Source organism: Nicrophorus vespilloides, unplaced genomic scaffold (assembly GCF_001412225.1).
Source record: "Nicrophorus vespilloides isolate i.1.1-1 unplaced genomic scaffold, Nicve_v1.0, whole genome shotgun sequence".
Taxonomy (NCBI): domain Eukaryota; kingdom Metazoa; phylum Arthropoda; class Insecta; order Coleoptera; family Silphidae; genus Nicrophorus; species Nicrophorus vespilloides.
In genome coordinates, this window is record NW_017097526.1 from 723 (window position 1) to 19741 (window position 19019).

General features: G+C 32.1%; 1 protein-coding gene across 1 annotated transcript in view; it reads left to right on the forward strand.

Moving 5' to 3' along the window:
* The first annotated feature begins 833 nt into the window (after window positions 1-833).
* LOC108560335 (protein YIPF5-like) overlaps window positions 834-19019 on the forward strand; it is a 58507-nt gene continuing 40321 nt past the window's right edge. The window contains exon 1 of the mRNA XM_017917836.1: window positions 834-938. Within this exon, the coding sequence (XP_017773325.1) occupies window positions 834-938 (105 nt within the window). The remainder of the gene's footprint in view (window positions 939-19019) is intronic.

A 19019-nucleotide genomic window follows, 5' to 3' on the forward strand; every position in this document is an offset into this window, starting at 1 on the left:
GCAGAGTGCGTACTCGCTCTTCGCTTTCCAGACCTTTTGCTAGAGCAGCTCTCAGGATCTCCGCCTTGCCCGTTCCCTTCTCTACCTGCACCAATAGATCTCCTTGCCGCGTTCTTCTGAGCGCCGTTATAGCTACTCCAACATCTTCAGGCCTGACGCTTCCTTTAACTTTTTTAAGCGTTACCGCATAGCTGCTGCCTTTTGTACTTATTATCACCGCTTCTGGTATGATCCTTCTTCTTTGCCTGTTTGGCTGTGTCTTCTGATATTTATTTTTCTTGTGCTCTACCGTAGTCCATTCATTTGCTTCCTTGTTTTTCGCATTTTCGTTCACCTTTGGCTTATTTGCCTCTTGCGACAGTGTTTTTTCAGGACATTCGTCACTTACTATTATTTCTGCTGAGTCTGCGCATACCGCACCCTCTGGCGGTAGCGTTGCCTCGTCCTCGATTGAGGTTATGATTTCAATCATATAATTCACCTCGTTTTTTATCTCGTTTGGGGTTCGGAACCTTACGATAAGCTTCTTCAGCACATTACCACTCTCTATTAGTTTCCTTATCTTTTCCGCATTTCGCGGATCGTCTTTCCAAGGTGGTACCTCACTTTTTTCACTCATGATTCACGCACAACCATTCGCTGCAGTGTCACCAGGCGAGTCCAAATCTAGGTGTAGTAAATTGCTAGATATAATAAATATGTATATCCATAAAAACGTTATAAAAGATGAAAATGGTAAAAAAGAGAAAATTCGTACAAGAGGAAATACAGTATCGAATGCAACAGTAATATGGACGTCGAAGAGACACGCTCTGGTAGGCCAATCGTCGAAAATGTTGATAAAAACTTCGGCATGTTCAATTGGCCAGGAACTGAAGATTAGCCACAAAACCGTTTGGAACCACTTGCATAAGACTGGTCTCAAGAAGAAGCTCGATGTATGAGACAAAACGCTCAGAACTTGTTACTTTATCCAATATATGTGTATGTACATACTGTAATCATAATTAAGCTTCGAGATAACAAATCTTAATAATTCATCAAATTGCTTATTGACAACAGCCGTATCGCACGAAAGTTTTTGTTAAATTTTTATGTTTATTAAGGAAAATATAAAATACTTTTCTTAAAATTGTTTCTAAAAAATATGTTTGAAAATTTCAACAAACTAATGTGTTGAAATGTGTTTTTATTTTAATTTATGTAAAAAAAATGTAATGTTTCTATTAATAACGTATAAGGAAATAAATAATGTCAGAGAATAATGTAGGTTAATTCATTAGTAAATCGGGGTTTTTGGTCAACAATATAAGTAATTAGGTTAAAAACGATTTAATATAATAAATGGATTTGAATAATACGAATTAAAGTGCACATAATAAATTGTGTTTAATTATTTAAAAATGTTAAATATTCATTGTTATTCAAAGATTGGATAAATATGAGTGATTGTATATATCTTCTATTTAATTGCACTATAAAAATATCGAAAAAAACTAGAACACCCAGTAATTCAAGTATTTTTATCTTTGTTCGTTCAAGTTTTTAAGTGAGATTTGAAGTTTTGAACTACTGGTATATAGGGTATTTATGTTGGATTGGATTTAATGCGATGAAAAGGTAAATTGACGAAAAAAGGTAAATAAACGGAAAATATATGTAGGACACGAAAGTGACATTTTATATGTTTTAGTTGCTAAGACAAATAAAAGCAATCTTCCATTTGACTTTGTAATATATTTTTTAACGAATGAAGTATGTCGTTAGTTTATTCTATCTATCATTCTGTTGATTTCCTGTCATTTGAAAGTTCTATTTTGTCCTAGCATTAATATTTTACTTTGTCCTTTCGTAAACATTTCTAAATCAGTATTCATTTTATATTATTAAAGTGCAATATAGTAGAGATCTGAAAGACATTTATATTCATGAGTGTTGCTAAATAATGAATTGAGTCAATAAAAAACGTTACATATTTTTCCTTGTTTGATTGTTTTTTCTTTAATTGCGTTATTATAGTTATGAGTGTTCGATCTTGATGGAGGGGAAAGATGGAATGGAAAGTTGCAGGACGTGACAGACGGGCCAATTTTGGGTGACGGCGTCGCTGTTGCTAGAGGTGACATTTCATTTATAAGCGAACTGATTTTGACATCAAATTCCGTGCGGGGGTTTTTATATTTTTTTTTTCATTCGTCTGGATGTGTGTGAGTTGGAGTGGGGGTTGAAAGTGAGTGAAGGTTTCGGCCGGCGCCAGAAGAGAAACTGTCTTCGGCTCCAACGGGGAGTCCCCCCAATATCCTGGACTGACAACTACACGGAGCACACAAGATTTGTCATATTGGATTTTCTCGCATCCACTATGTTTTTTTCTCTCTGTCTTTCATATCTTCTCCTTTTTATTCAGTACCTCTTTTTATCCATGCGAGAGGAGAAATCCCTCCCCCACCACACCTCACAGAAAATGACTACCAACTCATACGTGGTGTCACCCGAAATTGCCAATAAACTCACTTATGAATGCCATAGATCAAATCGTAAAACACGCTTTCCCCAACCCCATTTCTAACGCACATATTTTCTTATATCGTTGTTATCTCTTGCCGAGAGTAAAAATAAAAGGAAAAGAGTAAGAAGATTCCCCATTCTCAAGAAGCAGTGCAGAGAGTATAAAAAAAATTACATATATATCTGGGGCAAACGAATAATGAAATTTATTTTTATACCGCAGTGCCGTTTCCACCCTATACACACACGACACTTTCATTCAACCGGATCGAAAATATTTTATTTCCGTAATTTCAATAAAACAAAATTGATCTTATTTATTTTGTTAAAACAAATACAGAGATACTTTGAATACTGCAGCTTCAATCAGTTTGGAATTCGATATAGTCCGATTCGTAACTTTTAAAACAAACAAATTTTAATTGAGCAAAATCTAAAAACTATTTTCTTAAATGATCGATTTATTTAATCAATCTGTACTGTTTATTTTTATGCGGTTTGAAGTCCGGTTTAAAACAGTGTAGATATTGAAGGATTCGCACTATGCGAGGTGTTGCTGTATTTAAAGTATAATATACTTTGGACAAAAAAAAATGAACAACTATCTTTTACGCACTTCTTTTTTCTATTACTATATCAACGTAAAATACATAGTATTACAGTAAAGTTTTAAGATGACAAAAAGAATATTATTACATTATTATTATTTCTACTGAACTTTTTCATTAAAAAAATATGAGACTATATAAAAGAAGCTTTGAAATTATCAATTGGAAATAATATCAATTATAATATTATATAAGTAAAAACAAAATCCTATATTGTTTATCAATTTCTTTGGTTTGTATATTTAGATTAAATTATTTTTTTTATAATATTAAATGATTATTTCAATTATATGCTTCTAATCTTAATTAATTTCACCTTAATTTTTTTAAGGTATTATCAGTCCTACAGTAATCTAACATTTATCATAATCTAACCTTAGACAACGTTACCTAATTTTACATAAACTAACTAACCTTACCTATTTTAAAAATAAATGAGTATAATTTAACTGAATTGTTTAAAAAGTCATGATTTGTTCATTTTCAATCTTTTTTTATATTATAATGCCTACGAATAATTTCGAGTGAAACTCATTGGGTATTCCTATTCCAATGCAAGATTATTTAAACTCACATAAAATACAGGTTTTGGGGTTCTAAGAATCACAGGGAATTACATCAGCATCAATTGCAAATGAGAAAAGTAAGCCAAAAATAATCATCAGTGCCCTGTAAAAATTTCGGTAAACGATTAATTTAAACAAATGCTCGTTTTGTTGCCCTCCGTGTTCACCTTATTTGACTTCTTGGAAGTCTTTCAGACGCCACTCTATAGAACATTTGCTTGCACAACTTAACCAAACCAAAACGTACTATAATATAATGGGTTAGGCCCAGATTATTTACCAAATCATAATATTATTTCCAATATATTTTTTTTTCGAAAATTGTTCTGAATTGATTTGATTGCAATGAGTTAAATAAAAATGTACAGTTTTGTAAACGACAGATTAGTTGATTATTGCGCTTATAAAATGTTGTATGAATAGTGCGACGCGTTTTCCAAATTAATGAAATTCTGTGGGAAGTTGCGAGTTGATTGAGGCTTTCATTCGAATGGGCAGCAGTCGATAATTATGCACGCGGCGAGGAAAATATGCAGCCGCTGATGATGATAATTGGCACTTGTTCGAAGCGGTTTTGGAAATGCTTATCATTGCGTTTTATGTGGGATTATTTTCGTAGCTGTTAATAATGTTTCAATGGAAATTCCCGCCAATTACCGGACACTTTTCCTTTTTCTCCACGCGCATTGTCATCCAGATACTCCCCCCTTTTGATACTCGAAAATTAATTAATTAACTGCAGGTATAGAGAGAGAGTGGAAGCGACGTGCGTAGAATTCGAGTATAATGTCGAGTGGATTAATTTTAATGTCGCTTGAATGAATGATCGATAATCAATTAATTGGTTGAGCGTCCGTCCCAATGTTCACGTGTCAAAACCAAAAACCGGTGAAAAGTGAAGTAGCAAAAAACAATACGTATGGAGGGATTCGATGGAATCGCGAACTGAACTCGTCAATTAGTTAATATAATAAAAAGAGAGAGAGAGAGCGAAAATTTCTAAATCAGGTTAGTAATTAGAGATGGGTAATTGGAGCGATAAACTGAACGGAGGACCCAAGATTGACTCTCGCCCAACTCCGACTGACCTATACTTGTGTCTCGACTTCAGCTGCAAGCCACTACAACAAAGCAATCTAGGATACCCTCTTACTACCTCTGTCCTTCTGCCCTTCCGCGTCGTGTATCATCTGATGAGAGTGAAAGAGAGATGGAAAGAAATAGAGTGGAAATGATACAAACAGAGAGAGAAAAATGTAGGTTGGAAGGAGGAAAGCCTCGACTCGCAATCCATTTTATTCTCCGATAAATCACCGGACCCATCCATTCCTCATTCCCAAATCCCATATTGCTAAAATTCATTTATTCCGCCCTGTTCGCTATTTAATTCACTAGATTATAACGAAATTCGATCATGATTTCTAATCGAAACAAGACATCATTTATTGGAAATTCTAACATTATTGAATATAATTACAATTAATAATATAATAAATACAGTAATTTAGTAAATAAATTTATTAGTAGTTAAATAAAGGCAAAAATAAGTCGACTCAAGCAGTTGCAACAATGAGACTTTCTAATTTAATTACGTACACATGTATACATTTTAAAATTGAGAAACAAAAATATAAAATCAAAAGAATTTGTTTATTTTATTATCATTATAATTTGTGTTATTACAATTGTATTATTCTAAGTAGAAGATTACAAAGAAAGACTGCATTGTGAGCATGTTTTTCTCATAGTAGTTCAATGTTAATATATATTTTATGTTTTTCTACTGCGTTATTTAAAGCAGTAATATCAAAATGTTTGTTGCATCAATCCGACAATCGTTGACAATGGGCTTTACTTTGCTTTGCAGATCTGTTTGCAATAATGTATATTTTAATCTTCGTTGTTGTTACTGTTGTTGTTTGTTATTGTTGTCGACTAGATCAACGTTCGTGTATGTATGGTAGCATGCACGGAAGTTCAAACATTTTCAGACGACACTCGGTGACAGACCATCATGTTTCGGTCCCTCAGTTGTCGTGTGAAACACTCCCGTTGACACGTGATTTGTTCTCTGTGTGTTGATGAAAATCCACAAGCCCACTGTGCATGACACATGCCCATTGTGTAACAATTCTACAGAAAATCTCATTTGCTTTTCCTGAAAACCTTTCCAAACAGATAAACATATCCCAATTACTTTAATTTTTCGTTAGTTTTTTTTTACAAATGATAATGAAACATTTAATAAACTGATTGCATTATTAACTACTTTATTTTAATAATTTGCATTTGAATCTTTCAATAAAATGTACAGGAAAACCTCATCTACCAAATTATAATGAAATGGAATAAAATTTAAAAAAAAATGCATTAGCAACAGTGAATTGTTGTATTATGCAATATTAAAATAATCGTAAAATCATTTATATTTACAATAATTTACAAAAATATAACAACATATAATAACTTAAAAATTACGATTTTTATAATATAGATGATACTATATGCAACTAAACTTACTTATATTTACAGCTTTTTATATATTTTATATTCAATGATTCTAATTAAGATTTTCTTTGACATGTAAATTTTAAATATTAATATTCATATTTATGCAGCATTAACATTTGGGTATTAGATAAATCGATCTTATTCAATAAAAATAGAGAATTGAAAGAAGTGTGTGTGTATGTATGTATGTTCAATTTATCGCCAAAACGGATCCAGAGATTCCTGAAAACAACGACTTAACGCTATAAAGCCTGACGATAAAGCCTCGGATAACTGATAACGTCAGCCTACTTCTCTCCTTTCTTGCCTCTAAGAAGTCGAAAAGAGAGAGAGAGAGAGATATTTTATTTATAAGCTTGCCGTCTGCACACTCAAATTGAATACTTTTATTTCAATTACGGATTAAGACCAAAGAATGAGAGCGAAAGGAGAAAGAAAGAAAAAGGGGATGCAGAAATAATCGTAGGGACTAAAAGCTGGCTGAGAAAGCAAAAAGGGAGAGAGAGTAAAAAAGGCGACGAACTTATTTTCGTTTTGTTTTCTTTAGGAAAGGCGAAAGCGATTTCGGAAATGAAAAGGACATTGTTGCGTGATTGCGGTCGCAATTATGATACTGAAAAGTGTGCTATTTTTTTTATATATATTAGCATGACTGTAACTTGGAAGATTTTCTCTTAAGTGTTCATCGATCAAAAGAAAAAAATTAGAATTTTTATTACAGAAAATTTTATCTTTTATCATTTTTTTTTATTATTGAAAATATTACTTCTATTAAAACTTGAACTTGAATATAAATATAAAAATAAGACCCAGTACGCTACCTTGAGAAATACATCACATACAATTTAAATTTATCATCACTAATATCAAATATTCTCGCTTCTTTTAGTTCGAAGTTTTTAGTATCAATTAAAATGCATTTAATAATAAAAATCCATATGAACAAAGTAAAATGTGAAATCTGCAATGTTAGTGCGAGATACCAGAGCAAGAGCGAGCGAGAAAACCAACCCAACAGTCTAGCATTATCCTTGTTAAACCCTTTAGAAATTAAAACATAATTAATTTCTTTATTTAATTTTATCATTGTTATTAGAATTATTATTACTTGTTTTCAAATAATTATTTAGTTAAGTTTATTACTAAAAATATGATTTTTTATAAAATTTTTGACTAATTGAATTTTTCAATTTTTCGTAACTGGGTTAGTAAATGCATGAATCGTAAAACATGTGATTGCCGAGGAAACAAAACAAAATGTGTCTGTGAAAAAGAAAACAAAAGCCGGAAGTTCGATGGACGGCAGTTGGTTTGCGCGCATTATGTACGGAGCGGAGCGCCGTTCCAGTATATAATGCGATCGAATCAAACGATGCGTTTTATTCGCGATGGATGAAAATCCATCGTCTGGCACTGGCGGATTCGGTGCAGCTGTCCGGCCACAATCCTGCGGCTTCCTAGACTTTTATTATTGCAAAACGATGCAGCCGCCTCTGATAAACCACTACCGAAGCCGCCGACGATCCACACCGTTCGCAACGCAACAGACTGATACAAATTCCATAAAATATTCGCACCGTTTTGTTTCGTTTCGCCCGTCTACTTTTATTTTATTTGTTTTTGTTTTCACATTTTCGCATGCCGTTGCCGCCGTTATTTATTGCGCACCCACTTTACCAATTCGAAAAACTTTATTAAATGGAAACAAAAACCTAACGGAATAAAGCGTCGCTTCGAAATTAAATTACAGTGGATTTTTGGGTGAAATTGATCACTCAAATGCACTTTATTTATAGCATTTTCAGTACGAACACACACTCAAAAATATATGCGAAAAAAAAAGATTATTAATAGTAATTTATTAATGAAAAGTAATAATTGTTAATGAAAACGTATCGTAACAAAGAAATTTTGATTTAATTGAGGTAAGGCTCAATAGATTGCGTGTCAGGAAAATCGCAACAACATATATTCAGTTGTATATGTTCAAATAATTGGGTGTTCCGTTAATATTTATGTAATGATAAAAATTAAATGTGCAAATGCGATGATTTTTGAGTAAATGATACGCGTGTATCAGTGTAAGTGTTATAAATTCCTGTAAAATATTTGGTTGGGAAAATGTGAATATATGTAGATGGGAATGTGCATAAGGTTTCGGGTGGTTGGTGAATCGTTGTTAAGGTTGTTGGAGAGGAGAGTATAGGAGGAAGGGTAGAAAGTGGGCCCTCGGAATAACAAATCATTGTAGAGTGTGCGGTGCTCACGGTGCAATTGATTATCCCAGAAAAAGCAATTGTAGGGAGGAAATATATAGGGCCGGCATCCGGACCAGCCATGCTAAATCAACCGTTGAATAAAAATGATCGGCGTCCGCTCTTAAATAAATTGTGAATAAATGTGCTATTGATTTGCGCCTCGATTTTTACCCACTCCCATCCCTCGTTCATTTTTCAACTCTCATTCTATTTTTCTTTTTCCCGTTCCACCCCCAATTTATTTTTATATCTGCGTTCGTATTTTCACCTATTTCCTTGTCTCAATCGCATAGCAAAACTTATTTGTAGTCGAAAGTCAGGTTAAGTTGCTAAAACTTAAATAAATAAAAGGTTATTTAATTGGTGCTTGGAATAAGGTGCTGTACTGTAAATTAAAAATTTTGTGAGTAGTTCAGTCTTACATCACGTGTAAAACTCGAATTACCTTTTATAGTTAAAATAAGCTGGTATGTATAACGTATTTATTTTTCGGAATTTTCACCAATTTCGCGGAAACGTCCAATTTAAATTTATTTAAATAATTAATCAACCATTGATTTTTGAAATTATAAACAAATTATTTTATTGTTTGATGATGATCTCTAAAAAAATACATTATTTCTATTTCATTTGTAAAGTAAACGTGGATCCGTGGATCGAATGGTACCGGGCCGTCTAAGGAACGTTAAATTATTTTCATTTTATTTTAACTAGAATCTTATAAGTTAAATGTTAAATTACTTTATATTCATTTTTTGGTATAAAAATTATCAAACGTTGACCGGTCCGCGGCGATAAAAAGCTTGCGTATTTTGTAGATTCTGAGATGAAATATGCAATTTTTTTTTTGACGCGTCTCATTTCGTACTAAATGCATTTGTTTCCTCATGGTCACAATATTTTTGTAATACTAAGTACCTAATGTTATTTCAATATCATGTATAATGAATACCATAAGTAAATGTGCTCCAAATTCAAAATAAAATTCGAATGAATGTGCATCCAAAGACTTAAATACCGAGGTGATTTTGTAGTCTTTTTAGACAATAGTTTTTTCATATTTTCAAGATGATTCTCACAATTGCTTAAAAGTTAAGTGAGTTTCTTGGTATGGTAAATATTAGATAAGTTTATGGAGACCTGGGCAGGTGGGGGTGGTATGATGGGTTTCAGAAACAATTACTAGCTAAGTGCAGGTCTCAAAGGGTTTTGAGGTCTCTAAACTTGCACAACCGGACGTACGGTTGATTGTCCCTGCGGGACGTTCTTCTCCTGCTCAACCATTGTATATGTATGTGTGTATTTGCATCCATTCGGATCCAAAATTTTGATTGCACTTCCAACCGCGAAAGAGAACCTTCGTTCCTCTCACTTTAAACAGCTTTGCGGTTTACTTTAACGGTGGATCGTTACGAACAATTCCTTTGTCAGCAGAACTAATTTAGTTGCTGCTGCTCTCCTCCTCCTTCCTCTTCTTTCATTCGTCCGGGCTGCTTCCACACGATGCATCATTCCACAGAAAAAGACCGTAATGATCGTAATAATAACAACAGTGCGACCATAGTGTTTTTTTTTGCTTTTTTATCATTTTCTTTTCCTTCGTTCGACATTACTTGGCGTGTTCGAAGCGCGTGACGGACGTCACGCCTCGTCCTTTGTTCGGCATTTAAAACAATGTTATTGCCGTCTCAGAGGCGATTCCGATAATAAGGTTCGGCTCTGGCATTCTGCCCGTCCTCTGATTGCGTCATTTCCTGTCTGTCTGTCCGACTCGTATTCATAGAGAGAGACAATTAGTCGGGTTCCTTTGCCTTTTCGGAAATTGTCAATTTTTCGTCAAAACTGAACTTCCATATGCTCTCGACTCAATCTAAATCATCAATTGGGAACTCAAATTACAACTAAATTACTTCTACTTTGTCCATTAAATTGCACAAAATTGATGAATGTAGTAAAAATTATATAAAGAACTTTAGTTAATATTGAAAAAAAAGTGTCCTAACAGAAACTCCAAAACTGAAACTAGCTAAAAAGTTATATTCATTAAACTTTTGTACGAAATTGTAATTTAAAGAATTTTTCAGAATGTAATCAAGGCATATAAATTAATATAAGTTTTAGTTATGAAACATAATTCGTAAAACGAAATTATTTTGATAGCTAATAAAGATAAAAAATTTACATTTATATTAAAAAGTTGTAGGTAATATTTAAATTTTACGTAATAATAAGTAATTTTGTTAGTCCTTTGGCCAGCCTATTAATATATATTTTTTGATGTTAGAATTTATTTATTTATTTATTTTTTATAAATATATGTATTATGTATCCATGTTTGGCCAATAAATTATTATTATTATTAAATAATTTCTAAAATTTATGTTAGAACATATTTTTTTTTTATGTCGAGTAATTTTATTCACAATCTGTTCATCAATGTGAACAATGAGTAAATTTAAGATCGTGGTTGAAATTAGGTAGGTAATCTTTCCTGGTGGATAGTTACCATTATGATGATTTTTTTATTTTAATTTGTAGGTTGGCTATTGTCTTCTAGATTAACTTTCTTAACACTGTCATTAACCATCGACTTGGCTGAAGATCCATATGCTGAACCTCATCCATTTCACTGTCCATCTGTGATTAACGATGGCCCTATTGCTGCACTGAGAGGGCCTGGTTTGACCAGGATTTGAACCTGTGCCCACTAGCACGTAGGTGGGGCGACTTAACCATTTGACTATTATTTGCCCTGTGTTATAATATATCAATTTTATTTAATTAATTATCGAATCCATTAATCGTAAATCTTTACTTTAATAATTCGATTTTTATGAAGACATTTTTATGAATCTGCTTAAATTGACGAACATTTTCTGAAATTTATATCAGAACTTCTCTTATTTTTCTGAACTTCTCACATTTTCTGAAATGTATAATATATTTGAAGATATAATTTTTTGAATTATTTAAAAATTAATTATAAATTAATATTCTTTTACATATATCCATTAAAAATTGATAAAATCTAACACCTTTTAGAATAACAATATAAAGTGAAACCTCGCTTATCGAACATAATACGTAAACCGAAACTGAAACCTATTAAGCCAAAATTCTATGATATATAAAGTGAAACTTCGGTTATTGAACATAATTTGTAAACCGAAACATTTTAAATCAGAATTCTATAATAATATAAAGTGTATCCTCGGTTATAGAATATAATTTGTAAACCAGTATTAAATTAGAATTGTACATTCTTCATCCAATTGTATTTAATATTTGTTACTTTTTTACAAACGAACAAAACAAGAGTTCATGTTTTCCAGATTGGAGTCGGAGAAAAAGAAAAGCAAGAGAAATATAAAGTGACGTTGATGTACACGACCCGGCTTAATGTACGGAAGATGCATGCGTGTTACTGACAAAGTGATACTTTACTGATTGCGAAATCTCGGCCGACGAGTAGAATGAAAAGCGGGATGCTTTTATCCGCCCATGTCGAACGTTTGTGGGGAATAATACCCGTTTTTCCGGCACGAACTCAATCGAGCGATACACACGGAGAATTTCGATTTCGTCTGTACTCCAATCATCCGAAGAAAAAAAAAACTCGAATAAACCTTATTTTACTTTGCAAACCTCTCACTTCGACGCACATTTCGGACATTACCTTTCACTATTATTTTTTAAACATATTTTAATTTAATGCAAATAATTATGTTCTTATTTTATTTTATTATGCAGCGTTTAATAACAATGCACAGTGTATTAAACGTATTGAGAAAAGCACGTATTGTGATGTAAATATATTGCGTGGAACAAGTGAAACATTTTTTATTATTTCTCAACATCAAATTACATCTCGTCACATTTCTTAAAGCGAGGCGAAATAACATTTCCTTTTCTTATAAAATCTTTGCATTTTTAAAAAATGAAATAATGAATTAATTATATGTAAGAGCAGAAGGAAATTGCTAATGGAATTAATCAAAATTGAATAACTGATTTGAATGATTTAAGTTGATAATTTGGTAATGGTTTTTTTTATGTATGCATGGAAGAAGGGAGTTTCGGATGGAAGTTATGCATTGTTTGCATATATGAGGGCTTTAATTAAATTAATTTTAATGAATTAAAATAGCATGGAGAGAAATGGAACGCGAGGCGTGGTCCCAATTATAAAACAAACTTTGCCACGCCGATATGGAAACTTCTTGAAAGCTTTCCAATGATGACACTATGCCTTTCTCTCGCTCTGCAACTCTCATCTCATCTCGTTTCCACCTATCGCGCATCCATATTTCTCTTTTGCTCTCTTATTATAGGCGATTGCAGGATGCGAGCAAGGCAGATGTTTGGGTCTAGTCTAAAGACTTTGAACTTCCAATAACAAACAACTTTAATGCTATATATCTTATTATCTGAACCTCTAATTTATTAGTGCCTCGAATGGTGTGCTTATTTCAAGAGGAAACGCAACTCGCGCACAATGCTTTTGTTTAAATTTAATCCGTATCAAACTCACAAGAACTAATGCCGTTAAGTGCTGATTTTTTACTGGTTATCAAGTATTAAAAATGCATAAGACAAAAAATAGAAAAAATGAAAATTATAATGTTAAATTGCAGTTTGAACATTGAATATAAGTCGTTCAATTATATAATTGTTCAATTTGTACTGATATAAAAAAATCGAAATAAAATGTGAAAATTTTAAATTTAAATTGTAGTATAATGATATAATTGTTTGAGTTTTCTGTTTTAAATTGAAAGTTTAAATTTCAAAATTTTCAACAACATATTTAAAAGTTGAAATTTAATAGTTGCAAATTCGAAATTGTAAGTTGATTTTTTTTAATTTGCAGAATTTAAGTTAATTTAAAAAAAATAAGTTGCAAAATTATAAACTTTGTTTTTTATTATTTGAAATATGAAAGTTACAAGTTGAAATTTGAAAGAAAATATTGTAATTTTAACTAACAACATTAAAATTAAATTTTGATATTAATTATAAAATAAAATTTCAATTTTAAACAGTAATTTGGAGAAATTTGAATTATGCTACTTTAGGAAACTCGGCTTGATCTCAACAGAAAGAGACGAAAGGAAATAAATGTATATCCTAGTAAGTTGTACAATTTTGAAAACTGACTTATTTTAATTTATACCAATGTGAAAGTTCAATGTTATATACATAATATTCTGATCAGTACTTTTCATTTGGAAGCAATTTAAGATTAATAATTAATGAAATAATTAAATTAACGATGATCTTCGTCCATGGTTAAAACGATAATTCGATAATACGACCCTTCGAGGAGATTAGAACCAAAATAGCCTAGTGATTCTCCACTCTGAGAACCAATTAATCTGCTGAGATGTTGATAGATTTAATAAGTCCATGTTTTCTTATTGCCAATTATTATTGTAGTCTTATTTCGTCCTTTTGCCTTATATCCACATCATTATTTAATATTGCATCCGAAGCAGAAATATTTAATTGCCGAATGCATAATTCATTCGCTCGAATTAAGGAGTGCTTTCGAACGGGACGAATTTACTCTTCAGCAGAGTCAAGAAAACGAGAAGAAGTAATTAAGTTCTGAATTCGAGTGTTTCGGAAACGCACACTCCGGTTATGCAGAACGAACTCATCCAGGTGGTTTCGATTTGTTTTTCAGTAACTGAATCAATTCCGTTTCCGAGTTTCGCTTGCGTTTCTTCCGTTGATTTTCTATGTATACTGTGCGCACACGATTAAGATTTCATTAATTACGAGTGAGTAGATTGTGAAAGAACAAGTTTCAAATTTACTATGTGTGAGTATGTAAAACCCGGCGCCTCCACCCGTATTCGATTTTCTTCTGATGATAGATTTTTAGGGTGGATGCGCCAGGGCGCTCTTTGTGCGAACTTTGCGAGGCGTAAAAGAGCGCCGCGGACGCGATGAATATAGATTAATAATGATACTTATATCTACATTATACCCACCAGACGACATCTTATTATCTTCTCCGGGGGGTTGGTTCTTCTCCCCCCCTTAAATTTAGAGGATGAAAACGAGGTTGGGAGGAGGGCACAAAACGATGGACAAAAAATGTGCTAGGGAGGTTCGGAGGATGGAGCCAAGCCAGACGGAAATAATTTCGACCCCCGCAGTCACAAAATTTAGCACAATAAACCATGCGAGAAGCAGTCTCGGGGTTAACTAGAAGATGAGAAAAAAGAGGACGAAGAAAGTGGAGGGTTTAAACGAATAACGAACCCCCGAAGAAACGACGATATTTAAGCTGTAAAATTGATAACTAAATATATTCTTAATATTCGTAAACTGGAGCTAAAAGCCAAAAACAAATAGCTTGTTTTTATTATTGCCAGAAAAACAACTACACAATTATATTAACACAAATTGATTTTTTAAATAACAATTATTTTTTTATAGAAATAGAATTACAATTGAATGATTTAGTAAAGTAATTATAAGAAACAACAATTATTTGTTTTAAAAAAAATCTCACACATTGATTTATTTAATAAATTTTCTTATATATTATTTATTAAATTAAATTAATTGTGATTTTCTTTTTATTCATAGTACTTAATTAACTCATAATATTAAGGTACGTTCATATAAAAAAATGTAATTTATGATATAACAGTGCGTATTTTCATAATAAATAATTACTTGTTGACTTACATACCATAGATATTCTTATAATTAAGGTAATAATACTTGATTTATTCAATAATTCACCAAAATACCAAAAATAAAATCATTGTGAAAGACCGCCATAAATAATGCTATTAAATTGCAATTTTGCCGAGCATTTATATTTTATAATTTATTTATTTTTGATACGAACTTATTGTTTTGTGATTGAAACATTTCGTTGATTCTAACGGGATAAAATTGTGAAACAATGAAAGTGTTAATTTGAAAACTTCAAATTTTATGTGTGTCAAAGACACATAAAATTTGGTTAATATTTAGTTTACATTTTTATTTTAGTATAATTAATATTATACAATTCTGAGTATAATTAATATTATACTAAACTGACACAAATTATTTGATCCGAACCAAACTTGTATCTAAAGGCAGTTAAAATGTCATCTTGCAGAATATGTACATAAATTAATTGTTTTTAACTATTTTGATATATTTATGCATCGACAATGTTACTTAGCGAAATTAAAATTTTTGAAGTTTAGATTGATTTCAAGATGACGGTATGTCTCTATTCTCATTAGAGTTACAAAAATAAAACATTTTAATGTTTTTATTTGCCTACACATCACTGTAGCATATTTTTGATGTAAGAAACGTAAGAGAATTGCGTGAAATTATATCGGCTTTAGATTCTATTCTGATCAAGTACACGTAATTATCCGAAAATCCGGTTTAACGGCCAGCCGCGTTTCGGGCATGACCGTTACAAGGAATATGCATAGTTCAGACAAGCGATAAAGCCATTTAAACCATACCAAAACCCACAGCCAACGACATACACACACACACGTATCCTCCTCACACGATACAGCAGGATGCGAAATTAATGCAGAAACGCTCGCAAAAAGAAACACATGCGCGCTCTTGGAGGAGATTAATTAAAAGCCGATCCAAACTTTTCGACCACCGCAAAAACTACACGTTTGTTTTTATTGTTCCCATGGAAACTGTGGTATATCTTTCTATCTCTCTTACTCTCTGTATTTCTCATTTAAATAACGAATGTGGGGGGATGAGATCCGTGGGGGATTAGTGTCTGGAGCAGGCGCCTCTTCGGCGCTAACAAGGGTCGCTTGAGTCATCATCGGTTGGAAGTTTACTTACATATATCCTCACATCAAAACGAGGGTGAAGCCAGCAGGAAAACAGTCCTATGGAAAAGAAGAAACAAGGAAATCCTATCTTTTTTTTATTTCTGTTTTTATTCCCGTGTATGTTGATAATAAAAATATTTGTATGCGCCGGAGGCGAGCCATGAATCTATTTCTTTCTTTTTTTCCTTGTCTGTGTCTTTGATACATATTTTTTTGTTTTTAACCGGAGGGTTTGGAAAACCCGGTTTTGGTGCATAGAATCAATTACGTTGATAATCGCGCCAGTAATATATCATACCGATAAAAAGGTATCGATGAATTTATAACGCTGTTCCGATTCATTCCGGAAAGTGGTATCGATTGTTAAAAAAAAATATTTACTTCTCTTTCTCTCTTTACTTCCCCAACACGCGTTTCCTGCTTCTTTTTCTACGACAGTCAAAGCCGGATATAATTATTTCTTAATATATCCTATATATGAAAACAAAGGGAAAAAACCTCAGTTAATGATGAAGTAGTTCAAAAACCTCTCCTAATGCCGGTCTCAATATATGGTAGATTTTCTGACAAACGGCGTAAGCTAAATTATTTTTTTTATCGTAACCTTAATACATCATTAATCATGAAAAAAAGAACATTATGTAAGTCGTTAATGTTACTATAATTATTGTACATGCTTCGTCCAAAAAACAAGGCACATGGACAGTTTGCAGTAATTAAAATGATGTTGATATGAACGCTAAATTTCTGCAATTGACTGTTATATTATAAAAAAGAAATCGACCATCTTTATTCTTTGCTCCGCAGTGAAACTTTCCATTATTAATACAGTGGACTCACTAAACGAGCGACATTTCGCATAACGAGCGACGAAGAGAAGAGAAGTACCGGATTGCGAGCCTGCTACATCATTTTTAAATCTTGTGTACACATATATGTGTATTTTCCAATATGTTTCAATATACGAGTGAAATCCAGAAATTTTGGAACGGATTAAACTCGTTAAGAGAGCTTAAATGAGCAAATTATACTTATTTCGTTTTATTGCTTATAAAATTACATAATCAATCATTTAAGATACTATGAAAGTTGATTTCGTATATTCGTATATTAATTTTTCCCAATTATGTTACCAATTTGCACTGAAGTAAATTCAAAGTAATAGTTTTAAAAATCATTGCCGATGATTTTTTTTTTCATAAAAATTACTCTTAATAACATTATTTCAGTAAACATTCCATTTAGTTTAAAATAACTTTTAATAATAGACGTAAAAAATATGTTTTGATCCAATTCTCTCATTAATGTTTTAAATTAAAATAATTTAAAAATGTAAACATATAAATTTTAACAGAGAAATAAATAAAATAAATCCAAATTAAAGATAAGTGATTATGTGAAGATTACAAAATTTTCTAAAAAATACTGTCTACTTATTAGTTACATTTTGTTCCAATTTATATTTTTTTCTTTCTTTAAGAATCTAAGTTATTTTGAATGTTGAATCACTTGATGTAATGATAAAGGTTATCTTACAAAATAATTTTCCACTGCATTTTATGCGAAATCCCAAAATTGCAATGCCGAAGAATGTGACGTCGAATATTTTAACGTTGTGTGGAATAACCGGAGGTCGATGCCGAGCTTTAAACAAAATGGTATTCAAACATTTTTTCATCCTCCCCAGATGACATTTAAGTATGAGTGGTTGCCTCGTTCTGAGGGGTCGAAACGCGAGCATCTCCTTTTATTTTTTATTTTTTTCGCGCACCATCCGGAACTTGCAGATATGATAAATGGACCCAAGCGACGGCGAGGACGACTTCTGTACACATTGCTTCCGCCGAAATCCTTAAACTTGTTTCCCAACTTTCCAACCAAAACACACAACACAAATAAAGTGAATCTGCAAGATAGAAACTTAAAGAAAGAGAGAGGGAGAAACTGTAATGAAACTGATTGTGCAGAAAATAGGATTTTTGATGCACAATCGTTTAGATACAATCTTTTTATAAAGACATATATGTTTTGTATTATTTAAGTTCAAACATACAATTTATTTATTTATAAACTACAAATGTTTGTTAACAATTGTCAACGTCTTTCAGTATTTAGTAGTTGGTATGCTTGACAATCAAAAATTAAGTATCATTAATTGTTTATATAAGTGTTTTTCAACCTTTTTGCTGCGCGACCATGGTGATAGCTGTCATTTAACGTTATTATAGACAATAGTATCTATAGTACCCGTATTTGATCAATAAATCTGTAAAAGGGAGTAAAATTAGTAAATCATTGCGTGAATACAACAAAAAATTGTAAAATTTCACAAACTTTTGACGCCTTTACATTTAGTACGATTATTCATAATGTACATGTTCAACTAACAATTAATAACTATAACCGCAATAAACTGGTTCCGGATTTAGTACATTGAGATACACATATACATAGTAAAAAAAATGGTTTCTGTGATGCTTTTTCGACCAGTTTCACATGCCGTGCAGTGATATAATTGGACATGCGAAAAATTCGAAATGTCGAGGGACAAAAATTTTGATTTATTCGAGTGACATGTTTGCCACCGAACCAACAAAAATAAAAAAAATAGAAGCGCACATCGCATTAAAAACAAAAGCGAATCGAAATGAAACGAACGAAGGAAAAACAAGTTGCACGTTGCTTTCCCCGGTGAACGTTTATTTTATATGGTTTAAACACATCACCATTCGAGCGGAT